Raw genomic sequence first — 19,836 nt, 5'->3', positions numbered from 1 at the left:
TATAAAATCTTGTGTTACATGCTGATACAGACAGCATCTGCTGTGTGCACCACAATGTACAGAGGACATGCATTCCTGCAGCCAGCATTAACGGGGCTACTCTCAGGAAACAATTGTTTTGAAGCAAGTTTGGGAAGTATAACATAAAATTTAAAATGTCAGTACTGCCTCAGCGATGTTCATCATCTCATAAGAAGAGACAGATAAATAGAGTGGTATTATAATGTAGAGTATTAAGTAGTAGAGGTAGATCAGGGCATTTGGGAACCCTGAAAATCTGGCCACAAAGTGGTATTAGCCAGGAGAATTTGCGAAAGCGGTGGCATTTGGTCTGGGTCTTCAAGTAGGTATGGGTTTTGCACATCAGTTATGGGGAAGGACATTTCAGAAGCTAAGGGATCAGTAGGTAAGCAAGGACAGCAAGTGGTAAAAGGTATCTTCTGAAAAAGCTGAGCTAAAGTACGTGTGGCTTGAGCTAGAACTCAGGAGCAACCTGAGGTGGTGAGTGTGGAGAAATGGTGAGCTTGAGAGGAATGTTGGGACTGAATTGAGGGGAGCCCTTTGCATCAAGTTAGGGGGTTATAACGATTTACTTCTGTAAACCACTGGCAGAGCTTTTAGACAGAGAAATAGGCAGTTACACTTTTTCAGACCCTTGGTCTCAATAGCATCACGTGAGATTAACTAGAGGGAAGACTGAAAATTAGCGGTAGGACACTAAGGAGGATGGTGCTTAGGTCCTGAAGTAGAATGGAGGAAGACAGTGAAGATGTAGAAGTGGGGTAGGAGAGATTGAGAGGCAAAGTGGACAGTGTTGTTCTGAGGTAATGGTGTAGCATGTGAATAGTGAGGAGGAGAGAATATACCAGAGTATTCCCAGGAAGGTGTTCTGAACACAGTAGTAACAAATGTTTGGCACTGAAAACATTAGGCAGCACCCATTATGGTAGATTTGTACGACATCAGTTTGCCACACTTAATTGCTAGAAAAGTTGTTCTGAGAATTTTGCTTAAGTTAAAATACTTACGGGTAGGGGCTGTGCACAGAATTAACTTTTTATATGGAAATGTTTATTAATGTAATGTCCTTAACATCACGTTCTTTGGCCCTTCAGAATTAGAGGGATTCATTCTAGAAAGAAGTGGCTGTCAGTATTTCCCAACAAATGTTTTCTTTATCTAAAAGCAGATTTTGATACTTGCCTGACTAATTTCTTAGGCACTAAGATAAGGTGCCTACTTGGACGTGTTTGGGTGTGATACGTGGCTGCTGACAGTGTATCTCAACATATCCTCGTCTTTATTTAGGTTTCTATTCTTACTCAGATAATTCTCATGATTTTCTGGTTTTTCGAGAAATGTCATTCACGTGTAACAAATAAGACCAGACATTGAATTCAAAGATTCACTGTACTGTTGAAGTTGATCCCTGAAGTCCCATCTGCACCCTGTGCCACACTGTCCCATACTCCGCTCGCAAAACAAAATCACAGTTACCGAGTTGAAGGAATTCTCAGACTCCAGTGCTAGTTTCTCTAGCTGAGAGCTACTGGTGGTTTCAGAGTCCTCATCTTCATTCACATCTAATTTTTCAACCGTTTGAAGTAATGAGATACCCTAAAATTTCCCTTCACTTACTGGAAATAAAAATCGTGATTAACCTTAAACACCTGAAATCTGGGTAACCTTGATAGTCAGAGATGAAATTGTGAGAGACCATCAAATAGTCTTTCCTCTGGCATCTCTTCGGTGATGGATCAGACTGGTCTCATGGTTATTAATATACAGAAGTTGCTTTCCCCCTTGGAATAGGTGCTACACATTAAAATGATGTTACTTAGATCTGAGCAGTTGGTGAGTTCCTGACTAAATGTGTGATGCTTGGCTATATATGGAATTACCAAAGACCTGTGTTTAATATCCATGTAAATGATATCTCTTACAATGGGTAAATCCTTTTGTTGCTATGCAGTACAGAACTTTAATAAAATTATTGCACAGTGTTTGAGGAGTGATCATACAACTTCATAAAAAATAATAGTGTGAATATATTCAAAGTTCTTCAGATTCTTTTTCCTAAATCCCACTCTCTAATAAATAACCCCCAACAACTAGAATCATGAACACATTACACATATTTTTGGTGGATATCTTTTCATAAAATTTTAACAGAAGTGCTGTTGTAATCTGGGCTGCTTTCCCATGTTTGTAAATATTTCTGCTTCTCTATATTATATTCTTGTACAGACCAGTGGTTTTTACCTGGGAATGATTTTGCCTCCCAGAGAACATTTGGCAGTGTCTGGAGAAATTTTTCCATCAAAACTTGGGGGTGGGGTGCTACTGGCATCTGGTAGGTAGAGGCCAGGGATACTGTTAAATACTCCTCAGTGCGTAAGCACAGCCCCTACAGCAAAAAATTACGAGGTCCAAAATACCAACAGTGCTGAGGCTGAGAAAACCTTGCAGTAGACAGCCTTTCAAAGTGATGGCAGGCTTTAAGTTTTGATTACCAGTGATTTAGGAAACCCATTATAACATGATAATTTGACCAGGAGCTAGCTTGTTAGAACTGTTATTTTCTAGGATATACGTTTTTGTTTTGTTTTTAAGGATTAGAGTTGAAGGAATCCTTAAAGATTAACTTAATTAAGCCCAACCCTTTAATTTTACCGGTGAGAAAACCAAGACCTGAAGGAAGACTACTGACTTGTTAGACCTCAGATTCCTTTGAATTGTCTAATCACTTTTTCCCCTTTGAAGATGTACTAATTCTTCTGTGTGGTTTGCAAGTGCCCAGTTTTGTGACATGAACTGTAATTTCAAAGTGGTGAAATGCATTTTAAATGGGATCTGTGACAGTTGTAATTTGCAGAGTAGATTGGATTGCTTTAGTGTTTCTTGGAGAGAGAAAGACTTGGCTCATCATTGGGTTTATTTGCATCTGAAAATGTGCTTTGCTTAGAGATCTGTAGTTTCTGTGATTCCTCTTAAATCATTGACATGATTTATAAGGTAATGTTGTGTGTCTTTTGCAGAAGAGAGAGGTCATATCAGAGTCACTAAACCAACAGCATAGTTTGTAGAAATGTACCTCATGATGTTTAATCAAACCGTTTTTAAAAAAGAGGCTAAATGAGTTACTAACAGCATAAACTGAAAACTTGCCTCTACCTTGAGAACAAATACTCTAGTGGTCTGTATTAAATATTGAATACAGGTGTCTTAGTTAAAGGAGCCTTTAGAGATCACTTACTTCTAATCTCCTTTGCCATTGAGGAAACGAAAGTTTGGAGAGGGTATGTAACTCACCCATGGTCACACTGAGTTAGGTCCCACAATAAATACAGAAAGCAAAGGGGGAGAGCTTAGGCATTTCACCTGATAAGTCCTGTGATCCAGCTTGTGTGACAGAGATCACCCCATAAAACACAAAGGACCCTCACCAGCGATCTGGACCATTGGAATCTATTTTGTCTTATCAATTCCTTGGAAAAATGAGCATATATCCACACACATCCCCAGTGCACAGCGCCCTGACTCGGCATATAGTAGGCACAAGGAAAAACATGTTCAGTGAATTTGAAAACAAAAGCCAGAATACCAGAGGTGAAAGTGGGAGAGGAGACAGCACAAGGCATGCCGTGTCTCTGCTCCTTTACTCAAATGGGCTTTGAGACGTAGAAGATGCTAACCGAGGCAGTAGGGATTGGATGCCTGTGTGGGCTTTCTCCTCGGAAAGAGGGGGTGACGGGAGTTGGGGCTCTACCGCACCTGCACTCGCACGGACAGCGGCCTCGGACCAAATCCTCAGGCAAACAAAAGCAGCTTTTCAGTCAGGACACTGAAGCCTTTCGCAGTGGAATTAAATTTATGTTGAAAATAATGAATGTGGAGGTATTAAAAAGAAATTCAGTTAGCCGTCTTCAAAGAAGGTCCAGTTTAAAAACAATTTAGGAAACAGTTTTCCTTACTTTTAAAGTCAGCTCGTACATTCTTAACCAGTGAGTGGGCTTGCTTTTGAGAAATGGCTGTGGGAGATCTAAAGGGCATATTTATTATGGGACATTTACTTAAAATATTTGAATGACCACAATAAAAATCTGTTATTTTAGACACTATAGGGGAGAGGAAATAGTAGAAGGATGCCAGTTTTATAGTCTATGGTTGAAATGCTTTAAGCCCACTCCTTAAGTTGTTCTCATGTTTAGTAAGTTTAAAATTTTTCTTTATTTTCAAACTTTTTTAACCTGCATTTGGAGGTAGTGTTGCTTTTCATGTTTCTTTCCTTCTCATGTTTCGTTTTTGAAGTTTTGCTGAGGAGAATAAGCTTATTTTAAGAAGTGGCCTTCTAAAGTGTCTTCTTTGCCTGTAATAAAGCAAGACTTGCACAGTAAGAAAATTTGGCAGTTCTAGGATAGCAGTTCTCAAGCTTTTTGGTCAGAAGTTCTGTTGATAAAATTATTGTAGATCCCAAGGAGCTTTCACTCATATTGGTTGTATCTATCTATAGATATTTTCCATAACAGAAATTAAAACTGAGAAATGTTTAAAACACAAGACTATACAGTTGACCCTTGAACAACATGGGGGTTACAGGCAACGACCTCCCTTGCCCAACCCCCTCAGTCACGTCTGCATATAACTTTTGACTCCCCCAAAACTTAAGTAACTATTAATTGCCTACTGTTATCATTTCTTACTGATAACATAGTTAACATGTATTTTGTATATGTATTACTGTATCCCTACAATAAAGTAAGCTAGAGAAAACATTAAGAAAATCATAAGAAAAAAATGCATTTACATTACTGTATTGTATCAAAAAAGATCTGTGTATAAGCAGTCCTGTATAGTTCAAACCTGTGTTGTTCAAGGGTCAGCTGTACAAACATACATTTCAGGGGCGCCTGCGTGGCTCATTCGTTAAGCTTTGCCTTCGGCTCAGGTGATGATCCCAGGGTCCTGGGATTGAGCCCTGCATCGGGCTCCCTGCTCCGCGGGAAGCCTGCTTCTCCCTCTCCCTCTCACCCTGCTTGTGTTCCCTCTCTTGCTATGTCTCTGTCAAATAAATAAATAAAATCTTACAAAACAAAACAAAACATACATTTCATTAGGTGTCAGAGCAGTGATGTCACATGTCATGTAATCTTTGGAAAGTGAAAAGGCAAGTAATGTTTTAGAATTATTGTGGAAATTATTATGGAAAATAAAATTATTATGGAAATAGTTTTGGCCTTTGTAGGTAGACCCTCCTTGAAAAGGGTGTAGAGGACCCCACCCCCCCCGCCCCGCCGCCCCCAGGAGTCTCTGGATCACACTTTGAGAACCATCAGGCTAAGATACTCATTGCTACCAGGTTGTTTTATAACATAGATGTCTTGGGGCGCCTGGGTGGCTCAGTCGGTTAAATGTCTGCCTTCAGCTTAGGTCATGATCCTGGAGTCCTGGGTTCTAGCCAGGCATCTGGCTCCCTGCTCAGCGGGGAGTCTGCTTCTCCCTCTCCTCCGTGCTTGTGGTCTCTCTCACTCTCTCTTGCTCTCAAATAAATAAATAAAATCTTCAAAAAAAGATAAAATAGATGTCTTTCAAGACTGCAAACCACCTGTAGCTCCTTTTGCCTATTGAATGTGTTTCTGAGTTCTAGAGAAGTTATATAGTGCCTATACTTAGTGGTTATTTGTAAATTAAGTGTGTTTTCAGGGCATAAGGGACATTTGAATATTCAAAATGACAGTTTTGAATCTAGAATAGAACATTGCTGATTCTGCTGTTTATTAATGATGCTTATATTAGTTCTGTTGGAGCTAGTTGTTTGTTCCTAACCAAGTTGTATCTGGTGAGAGTTTATGTAATACCGTTAGGTATTGTACAGTTGGTCTGGTGACTTACCCTAAAGGCATTCTCTTTTAAAAGGAATATCTGCAAAACCACAATTCTGATACTGATATGCAGAAATATTGGTAGCTATGTTGATGAGGATCCTTAATGCTGTTCTTGCTGCTAGATAGCATGATTAACTTGAGGATACTGACACATGTAAAGGATTTATGTCTCTACAACCATTTCCTAGGGCAAGGCTTACCAACTTCTTTCATTTGTAAATCTTGCCCTTTGCATCCCAGTATCTGAGGAAGGGTGGTAGACACATCTGCAGCTGGAAAAGTAGTGCTTTAAAATGTATAGATTACTTTTAAGGGGAATCATTTTGTTGAGTATCTATGCATTCTGTGTACATGTACTATGATAAGCTAAGTGAACTTCACCTCGTTTAATCTTGACTTCAACTGTATTAAATGAGATATGGCCCCATTCCCATTTTGAGTAACTACTACTATTAGCTCTCAGTAGTGGGGGGCTTATATTAAGTCCAAAGGCTGTCGTAACGCCAGTCTTTGCTTTCCCTGTCAGCTGTGTGTGAAGATGGCGGAAGGAAAGATATGTGAGACAAAGGGGATGGTTTGGGTTTTTTAAAAACTTGATAGTTGGAGTCAGACTTGAGAGAAAGCTTTAGTTTTCTGGTACAGAGTAGAGTGGTACAACCTGAGTCAAGGATGTGTACTGTTGGGAAGGAGTAACCTAGAATGATAACTAAGACACCTTGGGTCACTTAATGGCTCATTCTAAAAGATAAGCTGAAGGATATGGGAAATTTCATGAAGATAAGTGTGTACATGAGAGATGAAAGAACATTTTCTTTACATTTGGGAGGAAAAGAACAGCAAGAAGAGATACTGTTTGGGAAGCAGAGAGACATTGATAATGCCATACCGTGTATGATCCTAGCAACGTTAAGTGATAGTTGACTTTTAAAGTTATCCATATTATAATGATGGTTGGGTTCAGTGAAAGTCACAAGGTCATACAGGTTTCTTTTTACCCTGGTGTGCTGCATGGCCTGACATTGTGGCAAGAGCAGCTCTGGAGAAGGCCACAAGTACTGCTCTTTCACAGCAAAGCCAGCTAGGTCTAAGTAATGTTGACATGGGCCCCAGCTAGCCAGCTGAAAGGGCACTTGGGTCTAAATGGGTACAACAAGGTCTTGTGTTTCCAGCATCATGGAGGAATTAGGTTGGGGACGGTTTCATCTTCCCATAGCTGAACATATGAATATTTGTTCAGTGGTCTGTTTAGATAATCAGTCCTTTGAAATAGTGGCAAAGAAAGCACTTACCTAGGGGCGCCTGGGGGCTCAGTCGGTTAGACGTCTGCCTTCGGCTCGGGTCATGATCCTGGGGTCCTGGGATGGAGCCCCGCATCGGGCTCCCTGCTCGGCGGGGAGCCTGCTTCTCCCTCTCCCACTCCCCCTACTTGTGTTCCCTCTCTCGCTGTGTCTCTCTCTGTCAAATAAATAAAATCTTAAAGAGAAAAAAAAAAAAAAAAGCACTTACCTAGAAACTCCCTGGGGATTTACTTTTGAACCAGATTATCTGCTGTATTTCCTCATCTGTTATTCTTCGTTGGGCTAGTTGATCACGTTGGTGATTCTTAGTAATTATACTATCCTATAACACTGCAACAAACACGAAAAAGTACAGAAATTAAGAGATTAAAACTCTTTATTTAAAAAAGTCTCAGCCTCACATGGCATAGCTGAAAGAATACCACACTATAGTCTGGAGATTCTGCTTCTCTTTGTAGTTGTTAACCCTCTCATTTTTTATTTTATTTTTTTAATTAATTTTTTTTAACTGAGAATCTTGCTGTCTAGCTTAACTTTTAGAATTGTTGAGGATAAAGTGAGATGATAGTTATTTAAAAGTAAGTAATACGTGAAGGGGGAAGAGCCCTAAAAGTGGCCTATTAACTTTAAATCTATACATTGCTAGATTTTAAAAATTTTCTATCACCTTGTAAGGTCTCGTGGTCATTGATGTTGGAGCTGGAATTCTAATTTCTGTTTCTGTTCCCAGCATTTCTCTTCTGGGTTATCTTTGCTATTTAAAAAAAAATAGAATGGGTGAGGAGCTGGTGGGTAAAATGAACAGAAAACAGGTTGTTCTTGTAGGGCCTCTTTTCCGTACTAGTCATCAAAGCCAGGGCCGTTAGTGTGTCTTGGACAGTGTTGTTGACCCAGTGTGTACATTGCCTTAGAAGTAAATACGGACATTGCTATGTTCCCAGCTGGTATATTTTTGTTGGGGGGCATCATTAATACAAAAGTTCAGTTACTGAGTGGGGTAGAATCTGTCCTAGCTGGCCCAGTACATATGTATAGGATGACCTTTTGATAGGAAAATGGGTAGTGTGCAGGTTCCTTTTATATTACCATGTGATACATCATAAAGAATCGTGGGCTCCTGATAGGAGTGAGCTACTAGTGGGAAGGCATTCTCAGAACTGTTAAATTCTTGAAGTTGCTAGTTCTTCAACTAACAGATTGCCAAGGCAAGAAAAGGGTTGGAGAGTTGTAAACATCCAGAGGACTCAAGAATGGTATAAGCTGACTTAGTGAAGATGTTTTATAAGTTTGTAAAGCACCTTTAAAAAAAAAAAAAAAGGAAGAAAAGGATGAGTCGACTGTCTGATTCCAGAATCTTTGGGGGGGGTATTTTAATTGAAAAGTGAGACACCAGATGGAATTCCCTAAGTTGGCAAGATGCACAGATGATAATGTAGGAAAAGCTGAACATAATCAAGGAAAAGATAAAATTTGTTAGAGATTCTTCTTGTTCTTTGTTGCCTGAACCACAAGAAAATGGGTTTGTCTTGTTGCTTGTTTTGGTAGCTGAGATACAGAGAAGTGCATGAGAAATGATTTGTAAGATCTCATGTTCACCTGAGTAGTACACAAGCAGACAAGAAAAAGTATGGTATATGGTAAACACCTCTTAAAAAAATAGGTTTGACTAAAATTAAAAAAAAAAAAAAAGTTTGTGTGCCCCCGAAGTGGCATGAGTACACATAACAAAAACAATTCAGAAAGATTGTTTTGTGCTGTCATTTCTATTCATTCATTCATGTATGTTCAAACTGAAATTTTTCCTAGTCTGAAATTAAGGTTGTCCCTACATGAAGATGTGCTTCACCTTTTATGGAATGGACTCTTTTCTGAAATATTAGCTGTTTTTTTTTTTTAAGATTTTATTTATTTGTTAGGGAGCGAGCGCACAAGCAGGGGGAGCCGGCAGAGGGAGAAGCAGACTCCCCGCTGAGCAGGGAGCCCATTGGGGGACTCCATCCCAGGACCCTGGGATCATGACCTGAGCTGAGAGCAGATGCTTAACCGACTGAGCCACCCAGGCGCCCCAGTATTAACTGTTTTAAATGCAAATACATAGACCTGTTTTCTTAATGTCTATTATTGAAATTTCACAGCAAATTTTCATTTGTAAATGTTTATTGAAACAGCAACAATAAACCTATAAAATAATTTTAAGACAACTTTTTTCCATTAAAAGTCTTGAAGAAGATACAAAACACTTGAGTGTCAACTTTATTCTTTAAAGAAAGGAAACTAGGCTCCCCTGTTTATAACATTTCTCAAATAGGGTTTTTCATTTGTTTGGTGGTGTTAGTTGATTTGCTTTAATTCAAGGCTTAGACATCTAGAGCTTAAGCCATGTGCTTTGATCTAATGCTTTCCACTGTATTGTGAAGGCTATTAATTGCTTATTTTAGGCTTGTTAGTTGAGAAACAGGTAATTTTGAAGAACTCAGACTGGAACCTGCATATTGCAGAATTGACTTTTTGCAACATGTTGAAAGTTGTGCCCATTAAATGCGCTGTGTGTTGTATGACACTTAGAAGACAGAGTAGGCAATGTAAATCTGTGGAAGGTGATGATTTCTTACTGATCCGCAGTATCCCATATCATGGTAAGGGTTCACTCCTTCCTGGGAATGTTCCATAGGCAATGGAAAGCATTCTTGCTAGCCCCCCTGCCCTTTTCTCTTCCCTTAAGGACAACCAACGAGTCCTTTCCAGAACGAGGATGGTGAGGCTAACGAGGCTGCTGGCATTCTTGGGGAGTTGTCTAGTGAAACTGCAGCCTGGGTTAGCCTGGGGTTTTCATCCCTGGTACCCCAGGCCCGAGTCTCTCACAGACAGACAGGCGCGCGCACACACACACGCATGCACATGCACACACATCTGGGCTCTTTAAAGGCAGGAGACTCATTTGAGGTTACCTTCATAACAGGAGTCCAGAGAGAGTCCAGATAGATCTGGGTTAAAAATCGCAGCTCAGCTACTTAATTGTTAGTCTTAGACAAGTTTTTTTCTTTTCTTTTCTTTTTTTTTTAAAGATTTTATTTATTTGACAGAGAGACACAGTGAGAGAGGGAACACAAGCAGGGGGAGTGGGAGAGGGAGAAGCAGGCTTCCCGCTGAGCAGGGAGCCCGACGTGGGGCTCGGTCCTGACCGGAGCCGAAGGCAGACGCTTAATGACGGAGCCATCCAGGCGCCCCGACAAGTTTCTTTTATCTTGCAGCTCCTCATTCTTACTACTTTGTAAAGTGGGGATAGTCCATCCCTCCTGGACAGGCGCCGCGCTGTGTGCCCTGCATGCTGGCCCGTCCTGTGACGGCCGTGCAAGGGCTCTGCCTCTGCCAGCGCACACGGTTTGCAGGGTCTTGTCCGGAGGAGCCGGCACGGCCTCACAGGAGGAGAGCATGCCGTTCTCGTGTGGATCGGGCATCCCTGTTCTTCCACGTGCAGTCACAACACGAGCCTAGGAACAAGAAGGGGACAGGTGGCAGGAGCTGCGGGACCAGTTCCGACAGGGTGGCACTTGGGGGGTGTGTTCACACTGGTGGGCCTTCTAGTTTTCTTTACCTTCCCCTTCCAAAGTGGTTGGCTTTGCTTTCTGAACCAGTAAGTATTGGTATGCACTTTGTTCAGAAACACTGTGCACCTTTTAAAAAACTTTTTAGGTGGGGCACCTGGCTGGCTCAGTCAGAAGAGTGTGTGACTCTTGATCCCAGGGCTCTGAGTTCGAGCCCCACGTTGGGTGTAGAGATTACTTAAAAATAAAATCTTTAAAAAAAAATTGGTTAGGTTTATACTTTCTCATCCCGAACCCTGATTCTAGAAGTTCTGTGGGACTTGTTGGGGGTGGGGGGCAGTTTGAAAAAGCTGCTATAGTAATTTAAGTAATAAATGCTTGTCTGTTGTGGAGGGTTTTTTGTGGGGAGGGTGCAAGTAATGCCTGATGAGTTAGGTTGTTACTTTGGGACATTTATGACATAAAACAGCAATATTTTTGACACAACACAGATGCTTTTAGCAGACACCCTGTATTTCTTGCTTATTTGCTTATTATCAGATCCCAAAAGCCTTGGGTCCTTTTCATTTATGAGGTTGTGACCTGGTAGGCTATTGGAGGAGAACAGCACTCAGCTTCACCATTCTAGTCCAATATTCATTTTCCTAGAAGCAAGTAAGAACAGTCCCATCGCTTTGCACATGTGCTGCATATTAAGAATTATAGCTGAATTTTACCTTCTGTACATACAGATTTTTTTCCCTATAGATAACTGGACTATGGTGCATGTGCTGAAGAAGAATTCTGACAGTATATTTGTGGAAGTGTTGGGGAATGATCACCAGGGGCAGAACCACACAGGCACCTCACCTGTTGTCCTTGGTATGCCCAGAGCCTTGGCAGGCTGCCCTTGTTGGGAGTACTCTGTCCTGGACAAGCATGATGTCTGGCTGGTTTCGAGCTTCTTTATGGCCCCCACGCTCATGGGCCCCCCTCCCCCGCCCCACACACACACACTCAAGATACAGGTAACTTCCTTTTTGATGGAAGCTACATTTGTGGTGAGCGTAGCATATAGAGCTGTTGAATCACCTGAAAGTAATGTAACACTGTATGTCAGCTTTACTCAAAAAATTAAAACAAGCCATTTCCTTCTCTCTGATCATCACTAGCTCTTTTTTCTGCTCTTAGTGCCCGCTACTCACTGAACCAGACACGACTTCTAATGTCCATGGTCTCTGATTCTCCTGACTTCTGTTTTCTGCTCATAACCCCCCTTTTACCTAGCATCCCTCTTCCATCTCAGAAGAAAAGTGTCCGCATTCCTTTTCCAAGACTGTTCTTTTTTTTTTTTTAAGATTTTATTTATTTATTTGACAGAGACACAGCGAGAGAGGAACACAAGCAGGGGGAGTGGGAGAGGGAGAAGCAGGCTCCCCGCCGAGGAGGGAACCCAGTGCGGGGCTCGATCCCAGGACCCCGGGATCATGACCTGAGCTGAAGGCAGACGCTTAATGACTAAGCTACCCAGGCGCCCCATCCAGAACTGTTCTTGGTTGTACTTTCTCTCCTTTGCCCACCTTCGGCCTTTTCCCCCCTCTTGCGGCGTACGACATGATTTAAGTCTCCTTTTCCTATAGAAATCTCAAACCTGGCGTGCTGCTTTCGATAATGGCCAGAGCCATCCTCTACCTCAGCACCACGATGCTCAGAGAAGGGTTCCTGTTTCCCATCTCTCTACTAGTCCTGCAGCCTGTAATCCATCAAGTCTTTGCAGCTCTTGATCCCATGTGGCCTGCTCTCCTGGAAGTCGGCATTGCCGTCCTCCCGATCACCAAAGCTTGGACCCTCTTGTCCATTCTCATTTTACTTGGTCTTTCTCTGCTGTGGTCACCTATTCTTTATTCATCCAGTAGATAATTTTATTGAGTACCTGCCACTGTGCTGAATGACATTGTGACAAGAATGATTAAGATCTTGCCACTGAGGATTTACAGTTGGTTGGCAATTTCAGTACAGCGCTGTAAGTGACAGAACTTTGTAGGGTGTTCTAGAGTGAGACAGATCCCTCTAACTCAGATTGGGTGGGCCTGTTGATTAGGATGGCGGTTACCTTTGATTCTGTCACTGTTGAAGGTTTTCTTAGACTGGTGTCCAGGTGTCCCCTCTTGTTTTTGCGTGTCAGAGTGCTCTGGAATAAAGTGCACATACTGGCTTAACTGAAATTCTCAAAGTGTAGTTTTTCATAAAGTTTTTATGGCTTTTTCACAGTATTAACTCTGGTCGAGTTACTCATTTTGACACCTGAGCATTGTTTAGTGTATGGCATTTTATTTTAATGGATTTAAACTGCTCCGTAATCCCTTTAGACGGCTGATTGTCCCCCATGAGTGCTTGTGAAATGTTTGGTAGTGGTGATTATCTTCTTGTAAGTATCTAACACACTTATACTTATTGGCGGAGTAGCTGCCGCCTTGCTCTTAGAACCTGTCAGAAGAGAAGGTTACCTTTCATGTGTGTGTTTGGGGACCTGGGGGCTTAGAGTAAGTACATTCCTCCCTTTCCCTAGGGTACTTGACGTCTGTGTTTGAATCTCTTGCCCAGTGACAAGAGACTGTGATCCAGGCTGAGGTGTACCTGTGACTGGGTTTCACGTGTGCCATGCCATGATCAAGGCCTGTGTTGTTGGAGGCTGATAGGAAACTTGATCTGAGATTGCACCTTCGTTGATCTGTTTTCAGGCAAAGCCACACTGGCACCGAAGAAGTACTGGAACAGAGCAAACCCGGTTTCCTTCCATGCTCTGGCTCACCTTGGTGAGCTCATGGGAGTGAGCCATCTGTCTCCTCCTCATCCTGCTTTCCTCCTCATCCACACCACACCTGCTCTCAGGAGTTCCAGGAACGTAGGGGTTAACTTAGGGGTTCAGCATGTCATGTATCTAGGGGTTGTTAGTTTTGCTTTTCCAAATTTGTTGGTTTGTTGTCGTGTTCCCCCCTCCCCCCCCCCTCCCCCCCTGCCCAGTGTTCCACCACTGGCCTTCCCACTGATGAGCCAGACCTAGGGTGTCTGGTTATGTTTTCTGGCCCAGTTCTCCATCCTGGGGAATGAGAGGGAGCTGTAGGGTCTGAAGGTGATGGTTACATTGAGACAGCCAGTCGTTCACCTCATTAATGACCCATCTGAGTATTTGTTTCCTACCTTGTTTTTGGAGACTTTATTCTATTATAAATGGCAATCTAGATGGGAATGTCTTTGAAAATAAATATTGTGGAGAAATAATGCGTAGGCTCTTTCTCCCTTTCCCATTTGGGTTTGAATGCTCATGTATTGTGCAGAGTGTTTGGCAGCACTTAGAATTTGTAAACAATAGTGTTAAGAGCCGGTGTCAGTTGGAGATTGGCGGGGACGGAATGGTTGATGGCACAATGAATGTATCACTTGTCTGAGGTTTTTTTATAGTGACTCTCAGTCTTTCACCCCTTGGGAGCTACTAGTATGAACCACAGTTACCTTTTATTGCTCTATATGTGTTGTCCATGCCAATCACAGAGCTGCAGGGGAGCCGAGCAAGTTGGGATAATTAGATTGAGAAGTGAATGTCACACTTCTAATTTCATTCTCCTTTCAGGGGATTACCAGTGTCCATTTAATAAAATGAGATTAACCCTCTGCAGCAGGAGTATTTGAAAGCTGTCAGTCACTATAATCTTGACAGCTCAAAAGAAGTAGTGTTGTCAGCACTCTTAGAAACAGTGTCATGTTTTATGGGGTGAAAGACTTTTTTACTGCACAGGGATGTGTATGTTTGAGCACATGTGTATGTGTCGTTAAAGGTAGATACATATACAGGAGGTGGATTTGAAAGAGGAAAAGTTTTACGGACTTATGCACAGAAACAATCATGTACAAATAACAAGTAATTTGGTTTCAAGTTGCCAGATACCAGTAATAAAATACCTAAGAAATTATAAAACCAAAATTAAAAAAAGGAGAGAATTTATAAAGGAAAGAATGATGTGTCTTTTCTTGAATGTTCTAGAAAACCTCGGATCAATTCTCAGCTGGTGGCACAGCAAGTGGCACAACAGTATGCCACCCCACCGCCCCCTAAAAAGGAGAAGAAGGAGAAAGTGGAAAAGCAAGACAAAGAGAAACCTGAGAAAGATAAGGAAATTAGTCCTAGTGTCACCAAGAAAAATACCAACAAGAAAACAAAGTAAGTTCCCGTTGCCAGCTAACTCAGCACACTATATATTATTTCGCAGGTGAATCTAAGCTGTGTTTTTAAATGCCTTTTTTGTGTGTGTCCCCACCTTAGACCAAAGTCTGATATCCTGAAAGATCCTCCGAGCGAAGCAAACAGTATACAGTCTGCAAATGCTACAACAAAGACCAGTGAAACGAATCACACCTCAAGGTATTTGGAACTAGAATGAAATACAGCATTGATGCTCTGATTTACAATTGGTCCTAGTCAAGGACCCCAGGGCGGTTTTGTGCCTCTGGGTTTGCAGGCTGAGAACGGTGTTGGGGGGCGTGAGCTGGGTATGGGCTGTCAACTTTGAAGACACACGTGTGTGCATATGTGGGCTCTTTCTGTATCACTGTGGCCACAACATGAGAAAGATAAACTGATGATAATTTTGCATTGGTCCAAAGCTTTGTTTAATGGTGGTTTCTGTTGCTAAAGTAGTAAGCTTTGGTATGTGTGGTGGCAATTTATGAAGTCTCGTGTGTATTGAAGAAGACGCTTTGAATCCATAGCTTATTTAATTGGCTGTTCCCCGGGGTGTTGCTTTCAGGCCCCGGCTGAAAAACGTGGACAGGAGCACCGCACAGCAGTTGGCAGTGACTGTGGGCAACGTCACCGTCATTATCACAGACTTTAAGGAAAAGACTCGCTCCTCCTCGACATCCTCATCCACAGTGACCTCCAGTGCAGGGTCAGAACAGCAGAACCAGAGCAGCTCCGGGTCGGAGAGCACAGACAAGGGCTCCTCCCGTTCCTCCACGCCAAAGGGCGACATGTCAGCAGTAAATGATGAATCTTTCTGAAATTGCACATGGAATTGTGAAAACTATGAATCAGGGTATGAAATTCAAATCCTCCACCTGCCCATGCTGCTTGCAAACCCCTGGAGAATCTTCTGTGGACATCGGCCTCTTAGTGAAGCTGCCAGGATAATTTCTGCTTGCCATGGGCATCTGGCCACCAAGGAATTTCGCACCCTGACGATTACTCTTGACACTTTTATGTATTCCATTGTTTTATATGATTTTCCTAACAATCATTTATAATTGGATGTGCTCCTGAATCTACTTTTTATAAAAAAAAAAAAATCTGCTGTGCACAATTTTCCATGTACATTACAACTGGTTTTTGTTTTTGTTTTGTTGGGGGGGGGGTTGGGAGGGGGAGGGAACTTTTATTTATTGTGTTCACAGACTCCATCCTTTCAGCATATCCTTTTAAGTTTAGTTCTTTCTTCCAGTTATACTATGTACTATCAGTTTTGATATAACTATATATATATAAATATAAAATTATATATAAAGGGTTATTTGAAACCAATCCATGGCAACGCTGGTGCTTGATACACTGTGAAGTGAATACAACATTGAACAGTTAACAGATCTGGGACAGTCCCTTCTATGAAAGTGCTGAAATTAAATTAAAGTCAGTCTTACATGAAGTCTGTTCCAACCCACGTGGGAACTTGACTCTCTCATCTGTCTAAAGAGTACTGGACGATAGAAAAATATATATTTTTTAAACAATGTGATCTCAAATTTAAAGACTGCTCCAGATAGCCTGCATTTGCAATGGAATAACTGACAAATCACAAATGGTTTAGTTGGGAGGGCTTTGATCATTCAAAAGTAACTAAACTAGCTCCAGAATGCCAAGTATTCGTGTAAGTTCCGGTTACATGTTAACATTGCTGTTCTTACATAAGCACTCATGAAAATATGGTATTCTGTAACTCGAATTCCATCCATTTTCCAGACCTCTACTCATGACTGAGGTAAATATAAATTGTCTCTTAGTTTTAGGATTAAAACCGTCTAAACTGTATTTTGGGGCCATAAAAGAAGCAACTCCCTATTTCCACTTTGCACGTGACATTGCAGTCGTGGTTTTCGTAATTGAAATTGGTTTGCCTCGTGTCCCCTCCTTTTCCTTACCCTACCAATTTAGTTACGAGAATTCTTTCTCTTTCTTAAAATCAACTCTTGTTTGCTTTACTGAACAGAGGTTATCAACTGCACATCCAGTCCCGACATGGAGCTTTTCAGTGTTTGGAGACATTTCTCAATTCCCTGCTGTGGGAAGGAACTCAAGTGGTGAATGGTTTAAGCACTAGCAGCCAGAATTGCAGGGAAAGCTCATACTTCCTGCGAGCCTGTGATCTTTTTCTATCTCATCATAAGGATAGCTTGAGCAAACTCTTTCAAGGTTTCTTTTCACTCATTTTTTACTGTCTTGCGAAAACAAACAAAAAACAAAGACCACTAATAAGGATTCTACCCCCTCCTTATTTTTCAAATGTTTTGTTTTGCTTTGTTTGGATTTAGGGTCTCTCTTCTGTTTGACTCTTACATTCATATCCACACGGTTCATAGGCTTCGGAGTCATTTCAAGCATGGGAACTTGGTGTTACCTTCCTTTACTTTATCATACTGAAGGACTCACGGGAGGGCAGCCGATTTGTGATGAAGCACCACGTTTTTGGTGTGAAAAACCTGGTTTGCTTAAAAACAGAAGTACCTGTCTGTGGAGGCAACGAGTAAAAAAGAAACAATTAACAGCTTGATTTGAGTAGCCAACAGGAAAGGTTCCTTTCACATTTACATTAAAACTATTCTGTAGTCACTAATGCACCATAATTCAAATTCTGTTCTCAAAGGTATAGATGATAAAGCAGTGCCATTTGTTGCTGTGGTCCTATTCTCAAATGCATGGACAATTGTTCCCCTCTTTTTAAAAATAATGCTTGTATCTGGGATGCAAGCTATGCTATCTTTTTAAATACATTTTTAAAGTATTTATTAATGAACCAAAGGAAATCAGATGCTTTCTGTAAGCATCAGAATATATAATACATAGTGATTTGACTATGAATTTTAAATCCACATTTTAATATTAGTGGGATATTGCAAAGACATTCCTTCTAAAGTTTTAATATTCCTTTTATTAAGGGTCTCAGGGAGGGTAAATTAGTCAGCCATATTTATTTTCCAGAGATGTAAGGAATTGCTACGTTTTTTAATTAACTTTTTAAAAAAATTTAAATGCCACCAAACTCATGTGGGTTGCACTGCTTTTTGAACCAGTAAGTGTTGGTATGCACTTTGTTCAGAAACACTGTACTTGTTCAAAATTAGTTTCATGTAAAGTGATTGGACCCCTAGATTAGTGGAAAAAGCTGATTAACCAGCTACTCATAGGCTGCTAATTAATTCATTGCCAATGTCTTGGTTTTTCAGTTTTGCCTCCGTGATAAACCAATACATGAAAGAATGGGGAGGGGTGAAGGAAGGGAGGATTGCTTTAGAACAGGTGAGATGAAATTGGCATTTGGATAGAACTGCAGCTAACAGTGGGACTTCTCTCAGCAGATGTTATCGCTCCAGTCCTCCAGCTGCTGTTGTGTCTTCTGTTGAGGTAGTGAGGTGGTAGGCACCTTAAACTTTTAGTTTCCGAAATTGATGACATCCCTCAGGCATGTATTCTGGAAATGGAATTCCTGTAACTTCTTGCATTTGCAGTTTGCCCTACAATTAGTAGGCAGCGCGTAAAAACACTAGTGTAGATTATAAAGATATATATTAAAAGAGGACCAGAAATACTTGGTATTCAGTGGCACAGTAAGCAGGTTATAAAAACAAAACAAAAAAACCAAAAGCACAGTGTTAACGCTTGCAAGTTTCCATTTGTTTTAATACCACACGATCTTTTACACTCGTGCGTGCGCACGCGCGCGCACACACACACACACAGAGCTTACCTGACTTGCTCTGCTTGAGTCATGCAGTTTTAAAAAAAGGTAAAGACATTTTGACACCCACAAAATATTTTAATCAAAACTTTTCAGTTTCAATCTGGATCTTTAAAAACATTGGCAGAAGCTTCTGTGAGTTTAGTTCCACTAAGATGTTCCACCTGCCTTATCAAGACCATTCTCAGTCTACTTTTTTAAGCTACCGTATCTTAAATTATTGAAAATTTATTAATTGCTGAATATATAATAACCTTTGCTTGTATGTAACCGAAAATGGTTTAAGAGCCAACATTTAGAGTATGACAATGGAGCTGAACAGTTTTTAATGCGCAAGCAGTTCTGTTCTTGTGTATGACTTGTAACCTTAATTTACTGTGTAAAGATGGTTACATTATTTCCTTAGCTTTGTTTGTTGGAGACAAATAGAGAATGCTTGTTAAGTATGTCCAAACATAATCTTATCTTGTGAATTTTTGTTAATGTATTATACGAGCTATATTTTTCATTTGCCCAGAAAGACAGCTTGTATAACGCTTTTGGAAGTTTCTGCTCTGTAACGTCTTTAGAGCTGACAGTCTGTTAGGTTTGTTTTTTTCTTCATGCTAAAGTGTCAGTTGGTGGTTTTGTGAACTGGTCAGAAATTCACAGGTCTTAAATGTTTTGGGAAAATTTATATTGGACACTGCTCTTTGTCTAGCAAATAAAAGATGTTAATATATTCCTGTTACTGGCATGTGCACGACTATGTTATTAGAAGCCACTTTATCATTTTCCTGCTTTAAATAGAAATGTCTATTTATGAATTCTGCTTGTAGTTTTTTCACAAATAAAATAGTAAAATTTACACGGAAATCTTCATTTTCTTGTGTATAGATTTTAGCCCTTAGGAAAATGGTTACTTATTGTACTCGGATTTTTAGCTTGTGGGATATTTCCAGTGGGAGCAGGAGGCTAAGGAGGACTCGAGTTGTTTATCAGAAGCGCAAGTTGATTTGGGTGTCTTGGGACGTGTGTCTAAGCTGCAGCAGCAAGCACGATTGAGCGAAAGAATGTCCAGATTGGGGAAGAAAACCAACTAATGTGTGTAAGCTCATCCTTTGAGATCGGTTGCAGTGATTTAAAG

At 40.9% G+C, this 19,836-nt stretch overlaps 1 protein-coding gene across 1 annotated transcript in view; it reads left to right on the top strand.

Moving 5' to 3' along the window:
* The window catches only part of RYBP (RING1 and YY1 binding protein), a 78,878-nt gene extending 59,321 nt beyond the window's left edge, over positions 1-19,557 (top strand). The window contains exons 3-5 of the mRNA XM_081820791.1: positions 14,750-14,926; positions 15,029-15,127; positions 15,513-19,557. Of these exons, the coding sequence (XP_081676917.1) occupies positions 14,750-14,926; positions 15,029-15,127; positions 15,513-15,765 (529 nt within the window). The 3' untranslated portion in view covers positions 15,766-19,557. The remainder of the gene's footprint in view (positions 1-14,749; positions 14,927-15,028; positions 15,128-15,512) is intronic.
* The last annotated feature ends 279 nt before the right edge of the window (positions 19,558-19,836 follow it).

Source organism: Leptonychotes weddellii, chromosome 1 (assembly GCF_054177405.1).
Source record: "Leptonychotes weddellii isolate Sample4059 chromosome 1, ASM5417740v2, whole genome shotgun sequence".
NCBI lineage: Eukaryota > Metazoa > Chordata > Mammalia > Carnivora > Phocidae > Leptonychotes > Leptonychotes weddellii.
Note: the sequence above shows the minus strand (reverse complement) of the source record. Positions and strands in the feature narration are given on the sequence as shown.